At 40.6% G+C, this 24,309-nt stretch overlaps 2 protein-coding genes across 4 annotated transcripts; one reads left to right on the top strand and one right to left on the bottom strand.

Annotated features, from left to right (window-relative positions):
* The first annotated feature begins 1,828 nt into the window (after positions 1-1,828).
* Positions 1,829-9,976, top strand: lrif1 (ligand dependent nuclear receptor interacting factor 1). Of its 3 annotated transcripts, none has more exons than XM_083769516.1 (5): positions 1,829-1,991; positions 4,048-4,162; positions 5,509-7,675; positions 8,804-8,938; positions 9,087-9,976. In XM_083769516.1, exons 2-5 carry the CDS (start codon positions 4,119-4,121, stop codon positions 9,891-9,893), a joined length of 3,153 nt encoding a protein of 1,050 aa, XP_083625642.1. In that variant the 5' UTR covers positions 1,829-1,991; positions 4,048-4,118; the 3' UTR covers positions 9,894-9,976. The 3 variants fall into 3 exon arrangements, with proteins under 3 accessions (XP_083625642.1, XP_083625641.1, XP_083625643.1); XM_083769515.1 differs by having other exon boundaries at positions 4,045-4,162; XM_083769517.1 differs by lacking the exon at positions 8,804-8,938 and having other exon boundaries at positions 4,045-4,162.
* A 4,092-nt stretch (positions 9,977-14,068) lies between these two features.
* LOC310861860 (mitochondrial carrier homolog 1-like) lies at positions 14,069-22,436 on the bottom strand. Its single transcript, XM_083769546.1, has 12 exons — positions 22,306-22,436; positions 21,732-21,816; positions 20,444-20,550; positions 19,957-20,034; positions 19,164-19,221; positions 18,412-18,463; positions 16,968-17,027; positions 16,740-16,833; positions 15,965-16,012; positions 15,805-15,872; positions 15,258-15,333; positions 14,069-14,350 (listed from the first exon to the last, which is right to left on the bottom strand). Exons 1-12 carry the CDS (start codon positions 22,384-22,386, stop codon positions 14,276-14,278), a joined length of 882 nt encoding a protein of 293 aa, XP_083625672.1. The 5' UTR covers positions 22,387-22,436; the 3' UTR covers positions 14,069-14,275.
* Between the last annotated feature and the right edge of the window lie 1,873 nt (positions 22,437-24,309).

Below are 24,309 nucleotides of genomic sequence, written 5' to 3'. Positions count from 1 at the left end.
TACACTTACATTCAGAAGTATTAGAATACATAGGCTACTTATGGATACTTACAGTCAACGGTATTAGAAATTGTACCCTTCAACATAACTTATGTTGATCTCAAGCAACCAAGTGATTTGTTTACAGTTATACATCATCATCTAACCTACAAAATGACAGCCCAAAGTTGAGTTTAATCTGACCTCTTGCGGTTCTGTATGTGTGTTTTCAATGCCATGCTAGTAATCATCAACATTTTGACTTTCAAATTACAGTTAGAATAGACAAAATTATAATAATTACAATTAGCCTATAGCCTCCCCAATGGGAATTAAGAGAGTGTATGCATTGCTTAGTTTGTGTATTCAGTGGGTCACATTCATAATTATGATTTTAGGAGGTATTCAGCAGTATTCTGGGATTGATTCTTAACTACATTCTGATTTGTTTTTTATTGTATTTTATTTGTTTATTATTGGATATTAAATATTACAATAATATTGTGAATATGGAGGACGAAAAAAAAAGTGTTTCATGTCGGAATATTAATTGTGTGTAACAACTTATATTTTCTCTGATATCAGGTGTTCTGTCAGAATACTTCTGCAGTACAAATCCATCCGTTTTCATGGGAATATGCGTTTCTGTGAGCATCTCCGCTAACCTTTGTAGAATATCACATTGCTGTTGGACATTTCTATAGAACATGCAATGTTACATGTTAGCCTAAATCAGCAATAGAAAAAAGCACCAACAACAAAAATAATCTGCAGAATGTTCTACCTCTGATCAATGGTGATCCAATCATTTCTTTCTTGGTCATGTGATTCACTGGATGTAGCATTAAATATATATATTTTTTTATTGTGTAGTAAAGTCCAGAGAATGTTTATTTTTTTGTGTAAAAGAAAAGTGCCAAGACATTTGTTGTTCTGACTGTTGATGGGATAAATAATAAATTAATAACGATACACAAAGAATGAAACTCTTATCGTTCTTCTTGTGTTGAAGCACAAGTAATAAGTAATGGACTCCATCCTTCACAGTCCCCAAACAGTGAAAATATTTTTCACTGAAATCTTTTCACTAGTGGTTTGTAAAATTATCCCCGGGCAGATAAACACACACACACACACACACACACGCACAGACGCACGCGCGCGCACGCACACACACACACACACACACACACACACACACACACACACACACACACACACACACACACACACAGAGGGATGAAAACATATTCCTTGACGTCAGCCTGTCAGAAGGATTATAGAACAGCTGAGTTGTATACAGCACTGGTTCCCAAACTTTTCAAGGACCCCAAATTCATCCTCATTAGACCCGGACCTCCATTAGAAAATATACGCCAAGGAAAGAAAGAGGTTGAAATGGAGAGCAAGAGTTTCCATTTTGAGTGGTAAAAAAAACCCCTTCTCCACAATGACCACAAGATGTCACGTCAGCACCACTTGCTTCCAGGGAATGATCTTAAACCGGAAGTAGATGTTTACATGGTAACAACAACAATGATCTTTATCGCGAAATGTATACACAACTGTAAAATGTTTTTTTTGGGGGTCCCAGGTTATGAAATAACCAGGTACCCTAACATCTGACGGTTTTGTGTACTTCAAATGGCTCCCATTGCACTACAACACTATCGTTACAACGTGTGTTGATTCTTGAACGCAGCCTCCTGTAGTCTCGCGTTACCAGACTGTTGGACTTGGACTGTTGTCTGGCTACGCGTAAGGCCACGCGAGACTACAGCTCCAGCTGTAACGGAACGGATGTGGAAATGTAACGACTCAAGAGGAACCGGAAACAGTTGAGCGAGGAACAGCCTGGGGAGGGAAAAAAAACAAAACAAAACAAGGAAAAAAAGGAATGTATGTAGAAAGAAAAGCATACATCTTGCCATGCTGATGCGACGGCAAATACAACCGTGCTGCTGTAAAAGGGAGACGAATCTAGACCAACGTAGATTCTAAACGTCCACCAGGTATCCTAACCGACCCCTTTTGCTTAAATACGGTCTTATTACGAGAGGATCTGTGTGTGTACTTGTAGTCGCTGTTCAGCTTGTGTGTAACGTAACTCATCCAGGAAGGCGGCCATTATTGGCAGTCGTAACATAGTTGTAACTACTAACTAGATGGCGCAGCCGGCCTCGTCAAATAAATACACACTACAGTAACACTACAGTACAATGCGATGATGATTGACGTCTGAAGGGCAGTGCGACTTTAATGTTGATATAGGCAGGCTTATAGTGTGTTTGAACCAAAAGGGATGGCCTGAAAGAAGTACAGAACTGGTCTAACCGCTGTGTTGAAATTATCGAGTGAATGGATTGGATTCCCCTTAAGTCTGACTTCATATGAAAGTAAAAGTCCAGCACACTCAATGAAAAATGCAGTAAACGAAACGAATATAACGCCATGGTGTTATTAATTCGTTTATATGTTGATCTCACACCGTCGCAGCGTTTTGCACACGGGAGCTGTCTTCAGCTACAGAATAAGCATAGGGACTGAAACTGAATATGGGGCTGCTACACGGCAGCATATCAAGCGTAAGCCTAGCTATTCCCATTGGTATGCCATTACAGTCGTCCATTGTTTCCATTACGTAACTGACGTTGCTGTAGTCTGTTACTGTACAATCTCTGGATGATCGAGGGGCGATCAAGGCGGATGGTGTCTTCCTCCTCTCACATGACATGCTTGGCTCGGTTGACAGTGGAAAACAATATGTTTTTACGGCATGACTGTAGTTGGTTTGCCAGAATCGGCCGCCTTATTCAGTCCCATCACAGGTTTTAGGTGTCAAGAGAAGTGCATGATGGCATACTTGTTTTTACAAGCTCCATTATTTGTCTTTTTCCAGGAAAGGGAAGAAGAATAGATAGAGAATGAAGAGCATGTTCCTGAAATAATAGAGTGAATAAATAGGCTATATTCTGTATGCTGCACCTTTATGTGCACATACAATATGCACCATGTTGCTGTTTATTCACATAATCACATTTATATTTTATTGTCCTCACCAGGCCGAAGGCATGGGGAGAGAGTATGTTTTGCCCTCCGTCCGTCCGTCTGTTACCAGCTAATCTCCGGCACCGTTAACCCGGTCGATGCCAAATTTTGCACACACACTCCCTAGATGCCAACAATGAACCTCTGCCCCAAATTTTCCAGAACAGCCTGTTATCGCGCCACCAGGAGACCGACTTTTGTAAAACACATTTGTTGATATTACTCCTCCATATTTTGTCCAAAAATCCTGCAAATCGTTCCACAGTATCTCTATAGTCATGTGCTCAAGACAGATCTGTCCAATATTTCATTCCATATATTTCATCCTAACATTGGCTTTCAAAGTTTACAGGATTGGCCCGTTTTGAACAAAAAGCCTCAAATCATGAACTCAGCGTGCAATTTACGTGAAATCTTTCACAGACGTGCCTACTAGGCTGAGGAATATATCCTACCCTTTTTTGTGATAGCGCCACCAACGGGTGGATTTTTGCAAAATACATTTTTGAAACAAAATGCCTCAAATCATCCAATTGCCATCCAAGGCGTAAGAAGAAATGGCACCCTTTTCACACTGGCTTATTATAGCACCACCAGGAGGCCACAACCTGACCTGTGTGTGTGCGTGCGTAAATGCCCAAAGGTGTGAAATTGCTAATGTTTCTTTTTTTGCATTTAGTTTTATGCTTTTAAACAGGTTAATCAGTCAAAATAAATCATTACCATTCTTATTTATATTGACGGGCGCTAGTCCAGACATTGAAGACAAAAGTGTGTAAACACAAACATTGAAGACAAAAGTGAGGACTCAAATTGTTATTGGCCAGAATGAGCCAATGAGATGATGTATGATGACGTATGATAATAAGAGCGCCCCTCACTTAACACGGGTGTGATTTTCTAAGTGTATATACACATTTTATTGTCTATTGTTTAGCCTCTCTGGTTTCTAAATTTGCCACTGTCCTCAGAAATGACTATATTTAAAATGTATCTGTTTTTTCTCCCTTTTTGCAGCAGATATGCCAAGCTAGCAGTGATGCACAGCAGCCTTTTCCTTCCACTAGAACATCATCTAAGGTGCCCCCAGCATGCATAACGCAAATAAAGAAATGCAGTCCAATGCTATTTACAGGTAAGTTTGAATTTAGGTGCTTATATTTATCTACATAATTTTCTTTCACATCAGAATGATGGAAAGATATACTAATCTCGCTCACCTATGGCTGCAGGCTGGGCTTCATTTTAAGTAACGTTATTTGGTGGATGTGTGCATATTACTCCCTGCTAACGGTAACTAGTTGCACTACTTGTTAATTTTCCACAACAATCCACACACTTGGTAATTGCACGCTTTCTCCTCAATATTCTGAATTAGCATGTGCACTACTAGCAGTATTGCAGACGGCCACTGTAAAATCCTCAGTGTTGGAACGGGTCCATTTGGTTAATTAAACGTGTGTACACTCATCAGAGCTAAATTAAAACAAAAAACAAAACGTTATTTGAAGGTGGCTTAAATGAGACTAAATGCCTCATTTAATTTACAGATGTGCTAAAGTTAGTTCCATATGTAAGTAGCGTTGCCGAGCCATGGGGCCCATAGGGCAGGAGCCTATTTCCTAGCTGTTTCTGTAGCGTGAGGAAGCTTGATGTACAAGTACACCCCCTGAACATGACGCTAGTATGTCACAGGGACTTACCCCCAATCCAACCCTTGACACTGAGTGCCAAGCAGGGAGGCACTGGCCCTTTCTGAAACCAGTCCCTTGACTTGAAGTGCTCTTGAAGAGTCTTTGGTATGACCCGGCCGGGGATTGAACCCCGACCTCCCAGTCTCAGGGAGGACACTCTAACCACAAGGACACTGAGCTGGTTTAGTTCCATATACATTTTCACTTTCTGTGTGCTGCAACATAGTAATGATTGTGATGGGTTATATTGATTTGTTGATTAATGCCTCTAATTTTGAGGTTGATGATGGTAATCCCAACCTGTCTCAGTCTGTTATGGAACCCACTAGGCCTACCTGAAAAGTAGCACTAGCTCCACCTTAATTTCTCTAACCTTTCCAATACTAGGAGTGATGCAATGATTGCCTGCTTGGGTTAATGTGCAAGTGAAATGGGCACAAAGTACTTTTAGGCCAGTCTATGGCATCAGTACTATGATGTGAGGTATTTCAAAAATGTAGCAAAGTTTCAGGCCCACATTTGTCTCTCAGACAGTTGACTTCCACAGATAATGTCTACAGTACTAGGCTACACAGAATCTCAATCAATCATTGAGTGGTTAAACGGGTACAATTATTTCTACTTAAAAGTCTGAAACCGTAGAAGCAGGTGCAACACTGAGAACTGCCTGTTTTCTGACTTTTGAGTGGAGGTACTCTTTAACAAGTTCTATTTATTTGCTTTGTTTAATTAAACTTTATACTGGCCAGCTATATATCTTTTCTCTTCTTTTTTTTCTTCTTTTCAGTGGGACGGGTGTCTTCTACCAAGCAATGCCAGCTATTGGTGCAGATGGAAGAAACATCATGAAATTGATTCCTGTCCAAAAGGTCAATGGACAGTTTGTACAGTCCCAAACAAGCAATTACATAGTGGACAGCGTTCAACCACAAAGACCCAAAACCACAACTAACTCCTCCGATATTCAGATTGTAAACACAGTAACCTTGAATACTTCAGCTAATGGACAGTTTATGAGGAGGCAAATTTCCTCACCTAAAGACGTTGGTGAGGAAAGAAGACATTTTAATGGCAACCGTACTATAAACGCTAACTCTGCCCCACAAAATCTCACTAATATTGTGACACAAGCTCGGGGTGCCTTGCCTCGACTGCCCCAAAGGCAGTCGTTAACGGTTAAAAATAACTTGCCAGTGACTGTGAACTTGTGCATTCCCTCCAATGCACAAATCAATACAGTCCCCAAAACAGTATCTGAACTCGTGCTAGCCATTAAGAAAAAGATTGTTACACCCACTACGTCAGCTACCAGCTCAAGTTCACCAAAAGTGCTCTTCTTGTCACCTGTACAAACCATGAATCAGAGCACTCCTGCACTACGCACAACTTCAGTCACCAGCATCAAGTCACCTTCCAAGTCAGTAGACCAAACCTCTCGTAGACCCTCAACAGGATCAAGTCCAGTTTCAAGGTGTGGTGCCACTGATTCACAGAGGCCTAAGAGCCCAATAAAATGGGTGATTGAAGAGGGAGATGGCACCTTGGCACCGTGTCTGGTTCCTGTGAATTCACCTGTCACGGAATCCAAGACTGTGGCTGAGAGGGAATCCACGCAGAAGTTGAACACACATGTAACTGCCCCGCCAAAGAAGGCACCAGTTTCTTCACCAAGTCCTCCAAAAAGTGGACCCAAAAAGGACAATGCCTTAATGATGTGCAATGGCAAGGTGTATCCTTTGGCTAAAAGGGGTAATATTCTCCCTAGTTCACCTCCAACAACAAAGTCTTGTGGAGGAGTTAAAAAAGCAAGCTCACAACCCTCGCAACTAGTAAATGTTCCAGGTGCACATCAAACATCGAATACAAGCCAGAACTCCATACAAATTAGAATTCCAGCTGGATCGAATGACATAATTGACCTCTGTGACGATGAGCCTCAGGATGACACCATGCCGCAGGTGCTATCAAGTATGCAGCATATCACCCAGATGGATGAAGACAACGTCATATTCGTATCCTACATGCCACCTGTGCAACACCTGGCGAAAGGACCTGAGCGAGATGGCACGGGGAAGCTGGATAAAGGTCCGGTCCAGAATGTGGTAATTGGTAGAGATAGTACAACTATCTCAATGAATGAAGGCGCCCTAGTTGATGATCCTCGCAATGTCATATTTGTGTCCTATAATCCACCCAACTCCATGTTTGGACCAGAGAAAAATAGGATCAATAACGTGCCAGCGAGTAAATTGGCACCCGCGCAAGACCCTGCACAAAATGGCGCGGGAAAGCTGGACAAGCATGTGGTTCTTGGTAGAGAAACTTCAACTATCTTGACGAATGGAAACCGTCAAAGCATTCCTGCTGCTGGTAATTGTCAAGCTGGTGAAGAGGCACAACAGATACTCTCTGGTCATGTAAGGGAACCTAATACCACCGACAGACCTAGTGAGAATATTTCTGGCCCAGGTATAGAAAACGTTAAAAACATTAAAGACGGAGACCAGAAAATCAACAGTCGGCACAGTGCGTCCCAACCGGTGGATTGTGTGGAAATGCATCCCATTGTTTCGGAATTGGCCAACATTTCAGACAGTATGGTCATTGGTAGTGATCGAATGTCGAATGGAAGCTATCAAAATGCAACGGCTGTCGATCGTGGTCGGGTCGGTGGAGAGGTTCACGGGAAACGACAAATACTCACCGGTCACGGAAGAGGCACCAGCAAACCATGTGTGGCTACTCCTGGCCCAGGCATGGAAAGGAATCTTAAAGGTGAGGGAGGCAAGAAAAACAACGGTCAGCACGCCGGTGCCACGTCACAACCGATGAAGAGTGTGACAGTGCATCCCATTAACGTGGAATGGATGGAGTTGATGGAGAACATTCAACATGAGGACAGCATCTCGGACGGCATCAGTGTGACACTGGAGAACGAAAGCCACGATGTGGAGGTATGGCCACTGCGTTTGGTATCATCACATCATTTATCTGACTGACACACTGTATGTCTAGTGTTAACCCATTTAGACGATTCTACTAAAGAAATGTCTTCTAAATCTAACAGTTTCTTGAAAAACCTCTGTTTCTATGTCACTCTGTGCCGCACTATGAGCTTGTAGATTCTTTTCAACAGCTAATGCTTAAAATACCAAAAGGCGTTCCCGTCCTGAATAAATGCCCAATCAATATACTGTAGCATGGCTCTCTTATCTTTCTCATAAACATATTGTTTCTAATTCTGTATTTTTAAATGTCCTGTATTTTATTCCCCCAGCTGCACTAAAGTTCCCATTTTCAGTGTCTTGTCCTGATACCAACAATGGTTCCGCACTCAGAAACTCAGACCTATTGATTATATTATTTAAGGTTACAATAGTTGTAGAGGGAATACCACACATTTCCAACATTTTACTATGGCATAATATACCTTAGAGTTGTTAAATAAAATTAAAAGACCCCCATACTGGAGGTCTGAAAAAAATCTGTAGTACATCTTTGTGATGTCACTGAGATGTACTTCATAATGTTACAGATTCTTTTCAGACCTCCAGTTCTAAGCAACACAGAAAGCAACACAACACAGAAGGGGGACTTTTTTATTATTTCCAATTTTCCACACAACAACTCTAAGGTATATTAATGGTAAAATGTTGAAAATTAGTGGTATTCCCCTTAAGGGCTCTATTTTCGTCCATGCTAAACCCCTTATCCCTAAACTTCTTTGACCTTTTCTTTTTTTTTTTTACTATTTTGAAAGACATTTCAACAACTAGCTAGCCGGTCTACATCAACAATTCGTGAGCTTGTAGATCGGCTATTTTAACTATTCAAAAATGTTTTTAAAAATAGTAAAAGGCAAAGACGTTTAGCGATAAGGGGTTTAGCATGGGCGAAAATAGAGCTCTAAGGCTTTTAGGCTCAATGGCCAATATCTTTGAGTAGACAACTAATTATTCACTTTAATAAATCATTTGTCAAATTGTTTGTTAGTGCAGACTATCGGTTCTATCTTCATACTTTCAATGTTGGAGTTTGGAATTAAGCGCATCATTTTGTTGATTTTTGTTTTTTGTTGCCAGAAATCCAAATGTGATCACCTGCTGAGACAGATATTTGGGATAACGTCAGATATTCGTATATACCTGGAGAAAATTGACGCCACCAGAACTGGGTCCGCGTCAAAAGGGATTCCAGTCATTGCCAGTGGTGTGACGGTGCGTGTTCCCCTCGAATCCATTCAGGGATCAACGAGCAAGTTGAAGCAGGGATAATCTGTTTTCACTGATAAACTGTGCAAGCAAATGGCATGAAATAATTTGTATCTGATGTTATTAAAGTATTTATTTCTATAATTTCTCACAGGACCTCGGTGACCCAAAGCAGAGACATGGTTCCCCTGTGGTGAATGAGACGGACACCACCTGGGCAGATGGCCTCGCCACACCAAACCCTACGCTGGATCTTTGGTCTCCTACGCAACGTTCAAATGCAGAATTGAGGACCGCGCCTCTCTCCGCCGCCTGTCCCGGGCTAGAGATTAGGGTTCACAGTACTAATCGAAGCACACCAAAAGACACACGCTGCAATGTTGAATTTGAACAGATGTTTGGCCCCATGGAGCCAGTAGACGAAGATCCCGTCAGCTGTGCAGATGAAAATGGTGGCCCCGCCGCACACGGCACTGTTACCAATCATCATAAACCCTGTTGCGCCGAGTCGAGTGCGAAGCCCAAGAGGAAGGGTAAGCCAAAGATGTGTACGGCTTGTCCGTGTGGGATGCCTGTAGCTGCACTGGCAAAGAAGACACCACACGCCAAACAAAAGAAACAAGATCTAACTCAGCAAGAAGGCGGTGTGCCGCCGGAGTCGGGTAAAATACGAAGGAAAAGGGGCCGACCGAGGAAGTCGAGTAATGTAGAAAGGGAAGAAATATCAGCTAAGGTTCCGAGGAAGATTGAACAAATAACTTTGGGGACAAAGCTCGGTCTTTCGACCGAGGGCGAGCAAGGTCACACCACTGAAGACAGTCCGGCCAACGGCAACTTGCCCGCCACGTCGGTTGTGTCTGAAACGAATGAAAAGAAAATGCAAGAACGAATAGAAAGACTGAAAGATCTCTTGCGAGAGAAGGAGGCTGCTCTTGAGATGTATAGAAAGAACATGGGCTAAGACTTTATTAAGCTGAAGTCATCACAATGTGTAGCACCCTTTTGCATATTTATTTTTTGGTACCACCTGTGTGTGTGTGTGTGTGTGTGTGTGTGTGTGTGTGTGTGTGTGTGTGTGTGTGTGTGTCTTGCTGGTCAAGCCAGTTATATTTACAAATGTGCTTGTTAACATATCACTGCACTGTTCATATCTCTGCTGTTGGGAGGAAACCTCATAACTCCAAAATGTTCATTTTTCAGGAGATGAAAAATATACATTTTTCAAGCAATAAAGAAAACCTTATATTAAAAAAAAACAATACAGCCTCATCAACGTTTTTCTTTTTACTACTTTCCATTAGTTCAATATTTTCGAAAAACAACACACGGACGTAAAGGGTGTTCAATAGCACTGATTTATGCCACAAAAACCTCAAAAATGGATTCATGAGGTTTACTCCCGACAGCAACGTTATGTGAAACTGAACATCTCTAATGACAAATGTGAGTCATAAATAAGATGAGAGACACTGCTCTTTGTGCTTAGAATGTCGCTCACCCCACTCCGGTGGTACTGAAAGTCAATATGCAAAGGGAAGCTACGGTGTGCAAACCTTTATTTTGTCTGTACGTTTTCTGCTGTAAGTTCAGCACCTGCCTTTAACCCATTTAGACCTGAAGACGATTCTACAAATGCCTTCTAAATCCTGACGGTTTTCTGAAAAACCCATGATTCTATGTCAGTGGTTCTCAAACATTTCTCAAACGACCCCCATCTGAAAATACGTTGTTCCAGGGACCCCCCAGAAGCACATTTGATAGTTAACAGAAATAATGAATACAAACGAGGCTTACAACCACAAAGGCCAACTGAAATAGTGTTGTGTGTTTACCAAGACTTGTTAGTCTTTGTAAAATCTTAAAGAATTTTAGATTTGCTATTTTTCTTCTAATCTTGGTCCTGACTATTCCGTGTTAATAACATGTTACGAAGTAAAACTAGACTTAAAAACTTTATATTATATATATATATATATATATTATATATATATATATATATAAAAAAAATTATATAAAGTCCAAATAAAACGGAAGACACATGGAATGAACGTGTAACCAACATGCATTCATTCTCAGAACTGTTGACCCTTAGGTATAAGGTTTTCAAGTCTGTTCATTTGCTTTTATTTTCTTGGTATTGACTTTTACACTAATTGCAATAAACCGTTTTTGTGTTATTTTTCAATACCATCCCCCCCCCCCCCCCCCAGGTACTTCAACTATAATGCCATTGTGTTCATAATGTAATTTATGTTGGGGAAAACAAGTGATATTTATTTGGAGGAATGTTTTTTCACTTTGGTTGATTTCCCCAGTTGAATCTCAGCACGAAACCTCATCTCTAAACGGTTTATACTTTTACAAGAATTTCTGTTCAGCAAAGAGTTTGTGAGATAAAAAAATAAAAAGTTACACATATCAGCACTGATGTATGTAATATTTACATTTTTTTTGTATTCGCGTATTTGTACCAATAAATTGACAGCAAACTGTTAAAGGCAATGGGACACCTCATGTTTTGTAAATATGGTGTATGTGCATGTAATGAATATTCATTGGTAAATAGTTACATCATGCTCTTTGGAATACATTACTACAGTCTATAACAGCCACACATTACTGTATATTAACCCGAAATTAAAAAAATGTCTTCTAAATCCTGACAGTTTTGTGAAAAACCTATGTTTCTATATCAGTGGTGCTCAATATTTCATGTCAAGGACCCCAAAAATTATCTGTATTTGGCCGCCGCCCCCGAAAACTGAAAATATGTTGTTTCTTCCCGACAGCAGAGATATGTTAATTAATAGACCACCTCCAACCACCACAGTAATTGGATTAATCTACCAGACAGATTTATTAAAGTTGTGTTTTATTCTCCAAAATAAAGTTATGTATTGCAGCTTCAACGTGCTTCATGTTTGGGAGGTCATAAATACAGTAATGTCAGCTAACCTACATTATTTATAGGACTACCAGCACTTGGCACAAGTGAAGTGGATTCCATGTACAAAATATGCACTAAACCCGGTTATTTTCAGTTGCAAATTGATGCTTTTGTAATTGCTTCATATACATTAGTGTATTTTTAATCTAATTTCCTACATTGCTGATAGTAATTTAAGGTGTACTAAATGTACTAAAGTACCATTTTGAGGTATTTTTTTACTTTGAGCGTTTTCCATACTTGTACATCCGAGAGGTAATATTGTACTTTTACTTTTTTACAATGATTTGAAAACGTTACTTTGTAGATTTTCATTATTTACTAAACGTGCATAACCATTTGAGCCCTATACCGATCTACAAACTCACAACGTATTGCAAAACACGTTTGTAAAGGAGACAAATTCAATTAAATTACAAACCAAACTGGATGACGAGAGAGAGAGAGAGGGGGGTAGATTAATGGAGGGAAGGAAGGACAGGAGAGAGAGAGAGAGAGAGACAGAGACATAGAAAGGTGATAGAAAGTTTGTAGATGTTATTTTCAAAAGATTTTGTATATTTCTTCCATCATTGTTCCAGAAACTGTTGAGAGCGTGAACTCGACTAGACAAAGATGTGAAGACTAACAGATTACTTGAACAACAGTCCTGTTATTTTATATAAAAAACATAAGGCAAGGTTACAACACCGATACAGGCAAATGTAAGGTCAGACATTTTTTTTAACATAACATTAAGACTCAACAGTAGGCTAATTGTAATAGTTTTCATCTTGATCACTTTTCTCTTCCTATAGGAGAACAGTGTGAGAAGTAATTAAGACGGAAAACATGAGAAAGTTGTTGCATGGCAAATTTGGCAATATGGAAAACAGCGAACGAACACTATATACTTCATAATTCAAGTGCTCAAATAAAACAGGCAAATTATGTGTACACAGTAAAATCCTCAGCGTTAAGTGTACACATGTAATCAAAATGGGTCCATTTGGTTACATTTTGTACACTGTTAAATTAACAGATAATGATATACAGTGTAACAGATTCATGCTTTTCCTTAGTTATGGCGATCCAACACAACCTACTGAAGACTACATGAACGTATTATGCACATTTACACTCAGTCATTGGGGAAGCACATGTAGTAGGTTCATCCCTGGCACTTCCAGCTGTGGTTCTCTATATATTATGGTCTCTGGTCTAAATAATACTAATACTAAAGAAAATACTGAAACGTCAAACTTGAATCAGGAAGGCTTCAAATTGAAAACTCTTACTAGAAAGAAGATCAAGGCCTCTTAGCCCATTTAGACCTGAGGGCGATAAAAAAATGGCTTCTAAATCCTAACAGTTTTCTGAAATACCTATGTTTCTGTATCAGTGGTGCTCAATAGGACCCCTGAATTATTATTATGTATTTGGCCGCCGACCCCAATCTGAAAATATGTTGTTCCAGGAAACCCCCCAGAAGCAAAGATTTTAGTTAAAAACTTTCACTCTGAAATAATATATATTCAATGATTTGAGGCACATTTTCACGATTTTTCAAAAATTGCAGACCTACAATCTTGTAGCACGGCACTCGATTCCGCGCTATGAGCTTGTAGATCTGCTATTTTTCAATAGCTAAAGTATAACATAATCCTTAAAACACCAAAAGGGGTTCCCGCTCAAAATGGGTATCTGGCATTAGACTTGGTGTCAAATGCCAGACTAAGCATTTTCTAAGATTGTAGAATAATGCTGCCTCTTCCTTTTAGCTGCCTAATGATAATCTTCTGTTTATTAAAAAAGAAAAAAAAACAAGATACACAACTATTTTGTTTGAACCTGCTCGATTATTCTTGACCAGGTACTCAAGCTTTGGAACGCCATGCCCGGCATCTCCGGCTAGCAAACGTCCTGTGACATTAAATTACTTCTAAAAAACATCGGCCTTTTGATGGTGCTCATGTATTCCTCCTTGGCCTCTCTCAAGTCTCAACACTTATCACCATGTTTCTTATTTTCCGTTTTAGTCCTTTGTTTGTTTTGAGCTCATTCTTGCATCTTCCCCTTGATCCGCTGTATTTTCTTTTACAATAAATCCCATACATTTTTGTTTAAAAAAGAAGAAAACGGCATACAAATAAAGTTGAATATTATCATTTGTCAAACGGAGAGGCCTACAGTACGTTTTAACAGGTCCTTATACTAGAAGACACATCTTTTAAATTAAGGCTAAACATAAAGGTTCAGTGATGTGCTTGCTCCTTGAGGCTCTCTTTTTGCTGCTCATGCTACAGTATGTCCACACGTGGGCAGTAGAGTGTTAGTGGAAAAGGGAAGCTCCTTTTGGTCTCTGAGGAAAGGACATGAGAAGAGGTAATGTTGGTGGCATGCTCTTGCAGCAGGTGTCAGATCTCAGCCACTTCCACCGCTGTCATAGGCACGCGGCGAAAAAAGAAACTCGATCCCCTGAACAGTTGGCCCTATGGTGGTGGATACAGAGAGTCAACGTGTTAACAAGGCATGTAACGATACTCAACTCACGATACGATACGTATCACGATATGAGGTTCACGATACCATTTTTCACGATATTTTAAACACAAATTTATTTTCCAGACAAATCTTTTTTTATGATTTATCTATCTATATTTTTTATTTAACTACATTGCAAAAGTAGTCAAAGTGAAGTGGTCAAACTAGCAATAGATATAAACACGTTCAGAAACATTTCATAATGCAATTTAATTTCTTTAAGTAGAACAGCGGTAATTCCTAAACATCATCATTATGCTAATTGTTTAGGAAACGGGAAGCGTTAGTGTGCGTGTGTGGGGATTCTTTCACAAATCAGATTCATTAACAGTTTCCGTGCCGGGAATGGATTACTCCAGGTTAATGTCGCTGCCGTATCGGACATACCCGCCTTTTGTTTTATGTGTTTAATCCGCCGTAATGTAATGAATCAAAAGAAAATCCGTCTTCGTCGCGGAGTATGAGACTGGATGCCTTCGCTGTGATGACAAAACCGGAAATCGTCACATGCTGTGGGCTGCTAGGGCTTCTGGGAAATTGAGGCCAATGGAAATGCATTGGGTGCAACGCCTCATTGAAACCAATCGTGTGTGCGTCTTCCGGGTGCACCAAGATGGTGGATGCTACACACAGATCATAACAAACCACGGGAGCTTTTTTTGATGGATTTTCGCGGATTAAAAGCCCAAATAATTCAGCGTATGCTCTAAAGGTAATACAACAATCTCGGCAGTGAAGGGGGGTTGATTAAAATGCGGGATAATCGTAAAAAACAGTCAAACTGTTAATGTTAACATGACAAGACAGAAGACATGGGACAGAACACACGCACGCATACACACAAACACAGAGAACCTTTTGACTGAGGTGATTCCAGCAATGCAGCCAGGACTTGAATATGGGAGAGTTGGGAGGAAGACCAGCAGCCAAACTGTGAACACACATCATAGACAAAAAAAAAAAAGTAATTGTCATTGAAATGAATCCTTTCACCAAAACTCAGGCAGCCCGTTATTTTACAGTATCCTACAGCAGTGGTTGAGGGATTGAGGGAGTTCCAAGGGGTCCCCAGCTAAATGATATAGTTAGGAACCAAATGGACCCTTATGGTACTGCAACTCAGAGAATGTACAGTACAAATGGAACCATATTATGTACACTTTGACACAGGTCAAACCTGAATTGGGGGGGGGGGGGGGGGCTTGAATGGGGCTTAAAATTGTTAAAAATCACTGCTAGAGCCATAAAAATCTTCTCTTATGGGGGTCCCTGGCATTATCTCTTCAAATGGGGGTCCGCGGGGCTAATTAGTGTCTTACCAAGCACATAGTCTACCTAAATATGGTTGAATACACTGTAATAATTAGTAAAAAAAAAAAAAAGCACAATGTCAATTACTTACCCACAATTGTTGACCGCCATAAGGTCTGCTACTAGCATAAACGGATATGTCAATACACTCACTCCAATCTAGAGAAGAATAAAAAACTCAACTCAGATGTGTACCTAATACAACATGGATTGGAAAACTTGTCCGACTACAATTTCAACATCAATCTTACCCCCATTACAAATTTAGTGTAGCTTCGCACTGCTGGGGCTTGGCTGAACTGAAACATGAATGCATCGGACACATTAACAAAAGACACGTTAACCATAACCAAGGATTTGAACTATACTAGGACGATACTAAAAATCTGGACGGTTGTCGTAGAATATTGGCTTGCCCCATAATGACAAGATTAACAACACAATATTAAGTCATATTTAAGTCACAACACACTGCATTGTTTATTTTATTTGTTAAGTTGCCCAAGTTGAACATGTAGTTCATCTGCCAATAATAGTACCGTGACAAACGGTTTATAAATATGCTCATACAGTTTAGAACAACTTATTTTCCTAAACAAGAAAAATGGATCAAATCACTCTTCGGCATCGGGTCAGTTATTAGCCCAAAATACACATGAAACGTTGTGAGTGACCTTGTAGATTTGTTATTTTGTCCATGGGACACCATCATACAAAGTATCAATCATCTACAAGCTCATAGTGCTCATAGTGCTCATAGTGCGGCATTTTTGAAAAGTCGTGAAAATGTGCCTCAAATCTTTGAATATATCTTCTTTCAGAGCGAACATTTTTAACTTGAATCTTTGCTTTGCTTCCCTGGAACAACATATTTTCAGGTGGGGGTCAGCAGCCAATTACATATATTTTTGGGGGTTGAGCAGGTTGAGCACCACGGTCCACTGATATAGAAACATAGGTTTATCAGAAAATTGTCATGATTTAGAAGACATGTTTTAAATTTCGACATCGTGGTTCTAGACTTACGTTGTCGTCTACGGCGTAGGAGTTGATGAAGTGAGCAAGGAGATTACAACCCCACAAGAAGATGACCTCTCCTAGTACATGGGGTACAACACCCCTGCAAACACACACACACACACACACACACATCCACAACACAGAGTCCAGCATAGTTACACAAGTCTCACAATGGTTGTATTTATTTAGAGCACTCATCTATGGAATCGTGAAATTATAAAATGAATTACTCACACAAAGAATCCTGCAACACCTTCCTCTTCAAAGATCTTGGAAATACAGCTGAACAACCCACTGCAGTGTACAGAGCGAATACGTGAAAGAATGATCAAACTAATTATAATAATATGCATATATCAATCAACCTTTATTCATTTATCTTGTTCGTCCTGCAAGGACAAATAATGCTAGTAGATACCGTAGGTAACATGTACAGTGGGTTCAAGGTTGTACTTTACTGTTGCATCTTGTGTACAGGCACATAAGAGTAAAACATATTTACTAGCATTGTATGTAAACATAGCACTGTATAGTATACTGTATGCATAGTTTCATTATATACTGTAGATTTTCCACTGTTATGCTCTTAGCTTACGTATGATTCATGATAACTACTTCGTATGTATTTGATGTATGTATGCCATGCTTTTTTATTCTTTGTTCTTGCTTAATGTATGGCGCTCTGGATTAGGAGCGTCTGCTAAATGCCTAAAACTAAAAGAGTAACATATGTACATGTGCATGTTTTCCCTGTGGTAGAAAACTGTAACTTTATGGTGACATTGTGAGATGAGTAATATGACTGGACAGAGGAGACCTATCTATGTATGAACTCTGCGTGCACTGCAGTGACACTAGTATAGACAGTGACACCTACTGGAGATGAACACATATTACATTGTGCACTCAATGCACACGCTGTGCTGTGCTGTGCTGTGCTGTGCTGTGCTGTGCTGTGCTGTGCTGTGCTGTGCTGTGCTGTGCTGTGCTGTGCTGTGCTGTACTGTACTGTTACTGTACATATCCAGATATGGCATGCACGCAGCACATTGTCCCTACAGCACATTTGTTTATTTTACACTAGTTCGGTTGAGACCACGCCGACCGGTGTATTTAACAGTTACAGTTACAAAAATGTAATCTGAGCTCATATTCCAGGTGTTGGTTACTGAGTCAAAACCTCTTCTGAATCAGGGCCCCAACTTGAAAATACCTCAAAACGTGTTCGCAGCCCACCCATCTGACCCCAAAATACAATGAAAAAATGCATGCCTATGTTTAATGATCAACCAATTGATGATGTTCCGGCTAGGAGGATCAATAGAACTAATGTAGTATTTTTGCATTATTTTATTTCGTTATATTATCATTTTGAAGTTATTATTTGGGGGCCCACTTACAATATCCCTGGCACACATGTTAAGATAAGAACCACTGAAAGGAATAGAATACACCCGTGCACTGTGTATCTGCTCGGTACATGAGTACTTTCTTTTTAATAATGCAACGTTTCGGGGCAAGATGGCAAGATGCCTGAAGAAGGTCCGGGCGTCTTCTATTCCTTTCATTGATGTCCACTAGCCTACGCACCTGTGCATACGCCTGATTCCTAGCTGTGCGAAAGTTTTTTCCTACAGAAGATAAGAATCACTGTCATCCTAATCAAAATGGGTCTTACCCGTACTTGGCCTCTCTGCCTATGAACTGAGTCATGCAACGCACAGAGATAACTGAAACAGAAAGCAGAATGGGGTCAGAACAGAAGTCAGTTTGCATGTTGACCGTTAATGTTGGTCATATCCGCCTGGAGGAAACTAATAAAAAACTAGGTAATGGCTACACTATAATATCCAGTAGTGCTGCTCAATTCTTGCTCAAATGTGAATCTTGATTTCCCTCGACAAGAATTGAGATCACTGGAGACAGACTGTGGCTTTAAACAGACAACATCAAAGCTAGACTTAAACCTCTCTCTCTCTCTCTTGTAGCAAAAACATATGAGTAACTAAAATGAATTGGACACTAACTAGTGCCGCACGATTCTTTACGGAATGAAATTAGATTGACATGGGTGTCTAGATCGCAATATTTTTTCGATTAATTGTGCAGCACTGAAATCCAGAGTGTTAATTTAACTCTGATAGTGTAAATATGTACACATGCTGAGGCCTCTAGCGGTCCATTTGGATACATTTGTACACTATCCGAGTTAGATTAACGGTTTTACGGTGTAGCATTGATGACAGAGTCTTCCCTATATAGGGTCAGATGTTAACTCCTTTAACTTGGTTAATACAGCAATGTATTTAGTCTATTGTGTAATTTGTAATGTAGATATTTACTTGTATTGGGGTAGAGAAAAAGCAGGAGATTATCTAAAAGACAAGGAAACAGAGACAGTTTGAATACATACAGTAAAGAGTACAATACCATGACATGGATGAGTGGCTATTCTGGACAGGCACTGGATCACCATCTCATGTGAGGTCTGAAGAGACACAAAAGGGAAACCAAAGGAAAATAATAAAAGCATGTGTAATAAAAAATGTCTGGCATTTAATGCGTGGGGGCCACGCATTAAAAATAAATCAATCCACAAAACTAGTGTCATTTGTATTGTTGACCTATTTCAACCATATAGAGCAACTTCGTTCAACTTTGACCCCTCTGTCACATGGAACTATTTCTTGTGTCCGGTATCAGTACGCCAGCAGCAGCACAAAACCATCAATTACACACCCCATGAAGCCTGGAATTCATGGAGATTTTAGCTTTTTTAATAATTTTATGACTGGCGGAGACTCAAGTCTGCTATTGACCGATGGCCCGGTCATCACATTGTTGGCTCAGGAATGCGACAAATCCCCCCCAAACTCTCCATGATTTCAAGACTTCATAGGGCAGTCGTTCCCAAAGTGGGGTACAAATGGTTTGTACACTCTCAGAGTTAAATTAACATTGACTTTACAATATAATTTGGGGGTCCCAGAGATAGAAATGCCAGGGGTCTGTAATATGCATGTCAAACTGGGGGTCCTTGAAATTAAACGGGTTGAGAATCACTGCTAGAGCGGTAAAAATTTTCTCTTATGGGGGTCCCTGGAATATCTCTTCAAATGGGAGTCCACATTTGGGGGTCCTTAACGTGAAAAGGTTTGGGAACCACTGTCATAGGGTGTGTATTTATTTATTTTAGAGAGTGCTTCAGATGATGACGTCTCACCTCTTTGACCACTTTCTTGAGTGACGTCTTTAGGTCATCTCTGTTGGACAGGTGTCCCACCTGTTCCGATGGCATGGACTGCAGAATGACACACTTACATTTAAAAGGTTAAACTGTTAAATACGCATTTTAATGTGTTGATGTTTAGGGCTGTCATGATCATGAGATATTACGTTATGACTATGCAATTAACTATTTAATTGTGTTTTTGGCATTGGAAAATACAAATAAAATGCATAATAAAATGCTGCATAACAAAAAAATTGCACAGCATGTCTTGCGACTGTTATCCACCATTAAAAACTAGGCAACTAGTCAACTAGTGATTCACTTCTAGTGAATGCCCTAGGCCTAACCTGGAAAAAGAAGAAACAAAGAAAATCCATCATTTGTGCATCATTGCACAAACCTACTGGAGACTATAAAAAACTGATTTACAACACTACCTTTAGACAATTGTGTATAATCTTAGTAAAACATTGTTTACCTTTTTAACTTTGCTTCTGACAATGGTGGAGATGGCACTGGAAAGGATACGTGGGGAGAGGCCGCGAAAGAGTCCTCTCTTTCCATCCACTCTCACAATATGCTGTGCTGAGTGAGAACACACAATATGCTGTGCTGAGTGAGAACACACAATATGCTGTGCTGAGTGAGAACACACAATATGCTGTGCTGAGTGAGAACACACAATATGCTGTGCTGAGTGAGAACACACAATATGCTGTGCTGAGTGAGAACACACAATATGCTGTGCTGAGTGAGAACACACAATATGCTGTGCTGAGTGAGAACACACAATATGCTGTGCTGAGTGAGAACACACAATATGCTGTTCTGAGTGAGAACACACAATATGCTGTGCTGAGTGAGAACACACAATATGCTGTGCTGAGTGAGAACACACAATATGCTGTGCTGAGTGAGAACACACAATATGCTGTGCTGAGTGAGAACACACAATATGCTGTGCTGAGTGAGAACACACAATATGCTGTGCTGAGTGAGAACACACAATATGCTGTGCTGAGTGAGAACACACAATATGCTGTTCTGAGTGAGAACACACAATATGCTGTGCTGAGTGAGAACACACAATATGCTGTGCTGAGTGAGAACACACAATATGCTGTGCTGAGTGAGAACACACAATATGCTGTGCTGAGTGAGAACACACAATATGCTGTGCTGAGTGAGAACACACAATATGCTGTGCTGAGTGAGAACACACAATATGCTGTGCTGAGTGAGAACACACAATATGCTGTTCTGAGTGAGAAGTTGAGAACACACACCCAAGTGACAAGTCACCTCCTTCTGTGCCTGTCATCTCCCCTTAACTGACATAATACATAAACCAGAGGTTCCCAAAGTGGGGTCCGGGCCCGAGACCCCTAGGGGTCCTTGAGGGAGTTCCAGAGGGTACCCAGCTAAATGATAGCTAGGAACCAAATGGACCCTTATGGGTCTGTCACTCAGAGAGTGTACAAATGGAACCAAATGGACCCGTTATTGTACACTCTCAGAGTTAAATTAACATTGATATTACAATATAAATTGGGGTCCCCAGAGATAGAAATAACTATGGGGGTGATTAAAATAAAATGGGTTGAGAATCACTGCTACAGCCGTAAAACTCTTGTCTTGTGGGGGGGAGGGTCCGCGGGCTAATGAGTGTCAATTTGGGGGTCCTTGACATGAAAAAGTGACTGCCAAAACAATGCATGTCATGGCATGTCAACTCAAGATCCAATAACTCCAGTCCACTCACTCACCATAGGAGAAGAACCCAGGAAGGTACAGGACCCTCCTGCCAAACATGGTGGCACCCACAGTTGGAGGAAGAGGCTCATGTCCGACCTGGAACCAAAAAAGCACATATGAATGAATCAATTAATGCCAGCTGCAGGGGGTCTTGGTTTGGCAGAATGTACAGTAGGCCTGCAGTTTGTCTAATTGGTGCTGTTATTATTTGCATTAAGGCGAAACGAGTAGCCTATGATGTGAAAGATTGTTATGGTCAGTTAAGAAGTGATAAGGATCGAACTGGTATTATTACAAATACAAAATTAAATTGTAACAGGTAAATGTACAGTACAATGATACTTTTGCATATTAACGAAACCGATTTATCGTCTCCATGAAAACATTGTTCCATCCTGTATCATCATGTGTAGGCTATAGCCCATAATACTGTTAAAAAGGGGTAGGCTATATTATATACTATAGCCACATAGCTAACGTTACATTGGCGACAGGCAAACTACAGTTTACATGTATGTATGCAGGTTCATTCAATCATAATAATGACATAATAACGGTTATTAATCTGTTGTGTCTCATCATCACCTGGATCAACAGTTTCACATAGAGGAGCGGGTGGGTGATCGCTGTCACCCCGGCTCCTAGCAGCACGATCGCTGTGTCCATATCCACGTGTGACGGCGGACTGGGCGGAGGTGGTGCCACAACATCGTCCAGTTCGGACTGCGGGTCTAATAATAATAATCGACCCCCAGTTTCACCAGATAAGTTCTCCTCCGACGTGGCCATATTTTAATTACGGTAGGCCGGTAGGGCAACAAAAATGTAAAAAAAAGCCTGTATCTTTCTATCATGAACCGAAGAGCGGCGGCGCGCGGAGGAGGGATGATGCGCAAAAACAAGAAGTCACGTGATCAACGAATCCAAAACACAACACACGCAGATGGATGGATGGATGGATGGATGGATGGATGGATGGATGGATGGATGGATGGATGGATGGATGGATGGATGGATGGATGGATATGGATCATGGATGTTAACGAAGTCCACACCACACCCACAACACCAGAGGGAGTGCAACAAACCATGTGCAACCCAGATTCGGCACAAACAAGGGACTAAATTATTTTCGCTCCTATGCCACCAATATGTGGAACACCCTACCAACAGTCATTAAGACATGCGAATCCTTTGACTCCTTCAAAACCGCTCTCAAAGGGCACCTATACGGACGGCTGCAATTCAAAACTGCCCCCTATAAAATCTGAATGCAAGGGTGCATTTATAGGAGGGGGTATCATTCATTTTTATATGTGATCAAATTAATATCCAAATAGGCTATTGAAAACAACTTGTTTTGGGGCCTGGGGTAGGCTACAATCAAAAGTAGATTTTAATTGATTGGGGTATTTCAATTTTAAACACTTTTGGGGTAATTTTAACAAGATTGCTTTAGCTATCATCTGGCAGGTGACATGGCACCGTGACCGGTTTGACTGGAATGTTGAATGCCAGGTCATATAATGTATCTGACATTGATACCTGAATCTATTTGCTTAGTTGGATAAAGCTGTAATACGAACGGAGAACGGATCTTGAACTGCATTCAGATAAATATAAGGCCACACACACATATCCACCCACACACACATTTTACACACACACACACACACACACACACACACACACACACACACACACACACACACACACACACACACACACACACACACACACACACACACACACACTTCCAATTAAATTTCAATTCAAAGGGCTTTATTGGCATGAGAAAACATACGTTTACATTGCCAAAGCGCGCGCGCACACACACACACACACACACACACACACACACACACACACACACACACACACACACACACACACACACACACACACACACACACACACACACACTCTCACACACACACACACACACACACACACACACACACACACACACACACACACACACACACACACACACACACACACACACACACACACACACACACACACACACACACACACTCTCTCTATCTCTCTCTCTCTCTCTCTCTCTCTCTCTCTCTCTCTCTCTCTCTCTCTCTCTGGGTGGGTGGGTGGGTCAAGGTGATTTACAATCATCATAGCTGTCACTGCTTTCAATCTACATCCCTTTTCCAGTCAATTTGATGACCATGAAAACCTGTCCTTGCTCACTGACTGACATAATATACATCATTCAATAGTCTACATATGCTGATTTCTGTCGTTGAACAAACAGCTGTCGAATGTGAGCGGGTGTCGTGCACCGATCTACAACTTGGCACCGGCCATGTGTGCAGTACTGTACTGTGTGATGCGTTGTGAACTTCTGCTATACAATTTGCAGTACAATTTCTTTTTTTGAGGTGGTGTGGGTTGCATAAAAGATTATTGAACAATTTCACTCAAATTAACTTGCATTTATGAGTACAGATCAGCTCTGTAAGGAGGTCTGGACTGGGATTAATGCTCCACAATGGCAAACAATGTTGTCTTTAATTTGGTAGGCTACAGTAAATTGCCATTGAAAATTTTGCCTTTGTTGTTCCTCAGCCA

This window comes from Protomyctophum parallelum (assembly GCF_964188405.1).
Source record: "Protomyctophum parallelum genome assembly, chromosome: 7".
NCBI lineage: Eukaryota > Metazoa > Chordata > Actinopteri > Myctophiformes > Myctophidae > Protomyctophum > Protomyctophum parallelum.
The sequence above is the reverse complement of the archived record's forward strand: the minus strand, read 5'-3'. Positions and strand labels throughout refer to the sequence as shown.

What these genes read in the sequence shown, in the direction of transcription:
- lrif1 (XM_083769516.1), top strand. Translation starts at nt 4,119, where the DNA reads ATGCATAACGCAAATAAAGAAATGCAGTCCAATGCTATTTACAG. An exon ending in ACGAAAGCCACGATGTGGAG is followed by an intron (nt 7,676 to 8,803) that starts GTATGGCCACTG and finishes TTTTGTTGCCAG; the next exon opens with AAATCCAAATGTGATCACCT. An exon ending in TCATTGCCAGTGGTGTGACG is followed by an intron (nt 8,939 to 9,086) that starts GTGCGTGTTCCC and finishes AATTTCTCACAG; the next exon opens with GACCTCGGTGACCCAAAGCA.
- LOC310861860 (XM_083769546.1), bottom strand. Translation starts at nt 22,386, where the DNA reads ATGGACACAGCGATCGTGCTGCTAGGAGCCGGGGTGACAGCGATCACC. An exon ending in TCCTGGGTTCTTCTCCTATG is followed by an intron (nt 20,551 to 21,731) that starts GTGAGTGAGTGG and finishes GTTCTCACTCAG; the next exon opens with CACAGCATATTGTGAGAGTG. An exon ending in ACACTAAATTTGTAATGGGG is followed by an intron (nt 15,873 to 15,964) that starts GTAAGATTGATG and finishes ATTCTTCTCTAG; the next exon opens with ATTGGAGTGAGTGTATTGAC.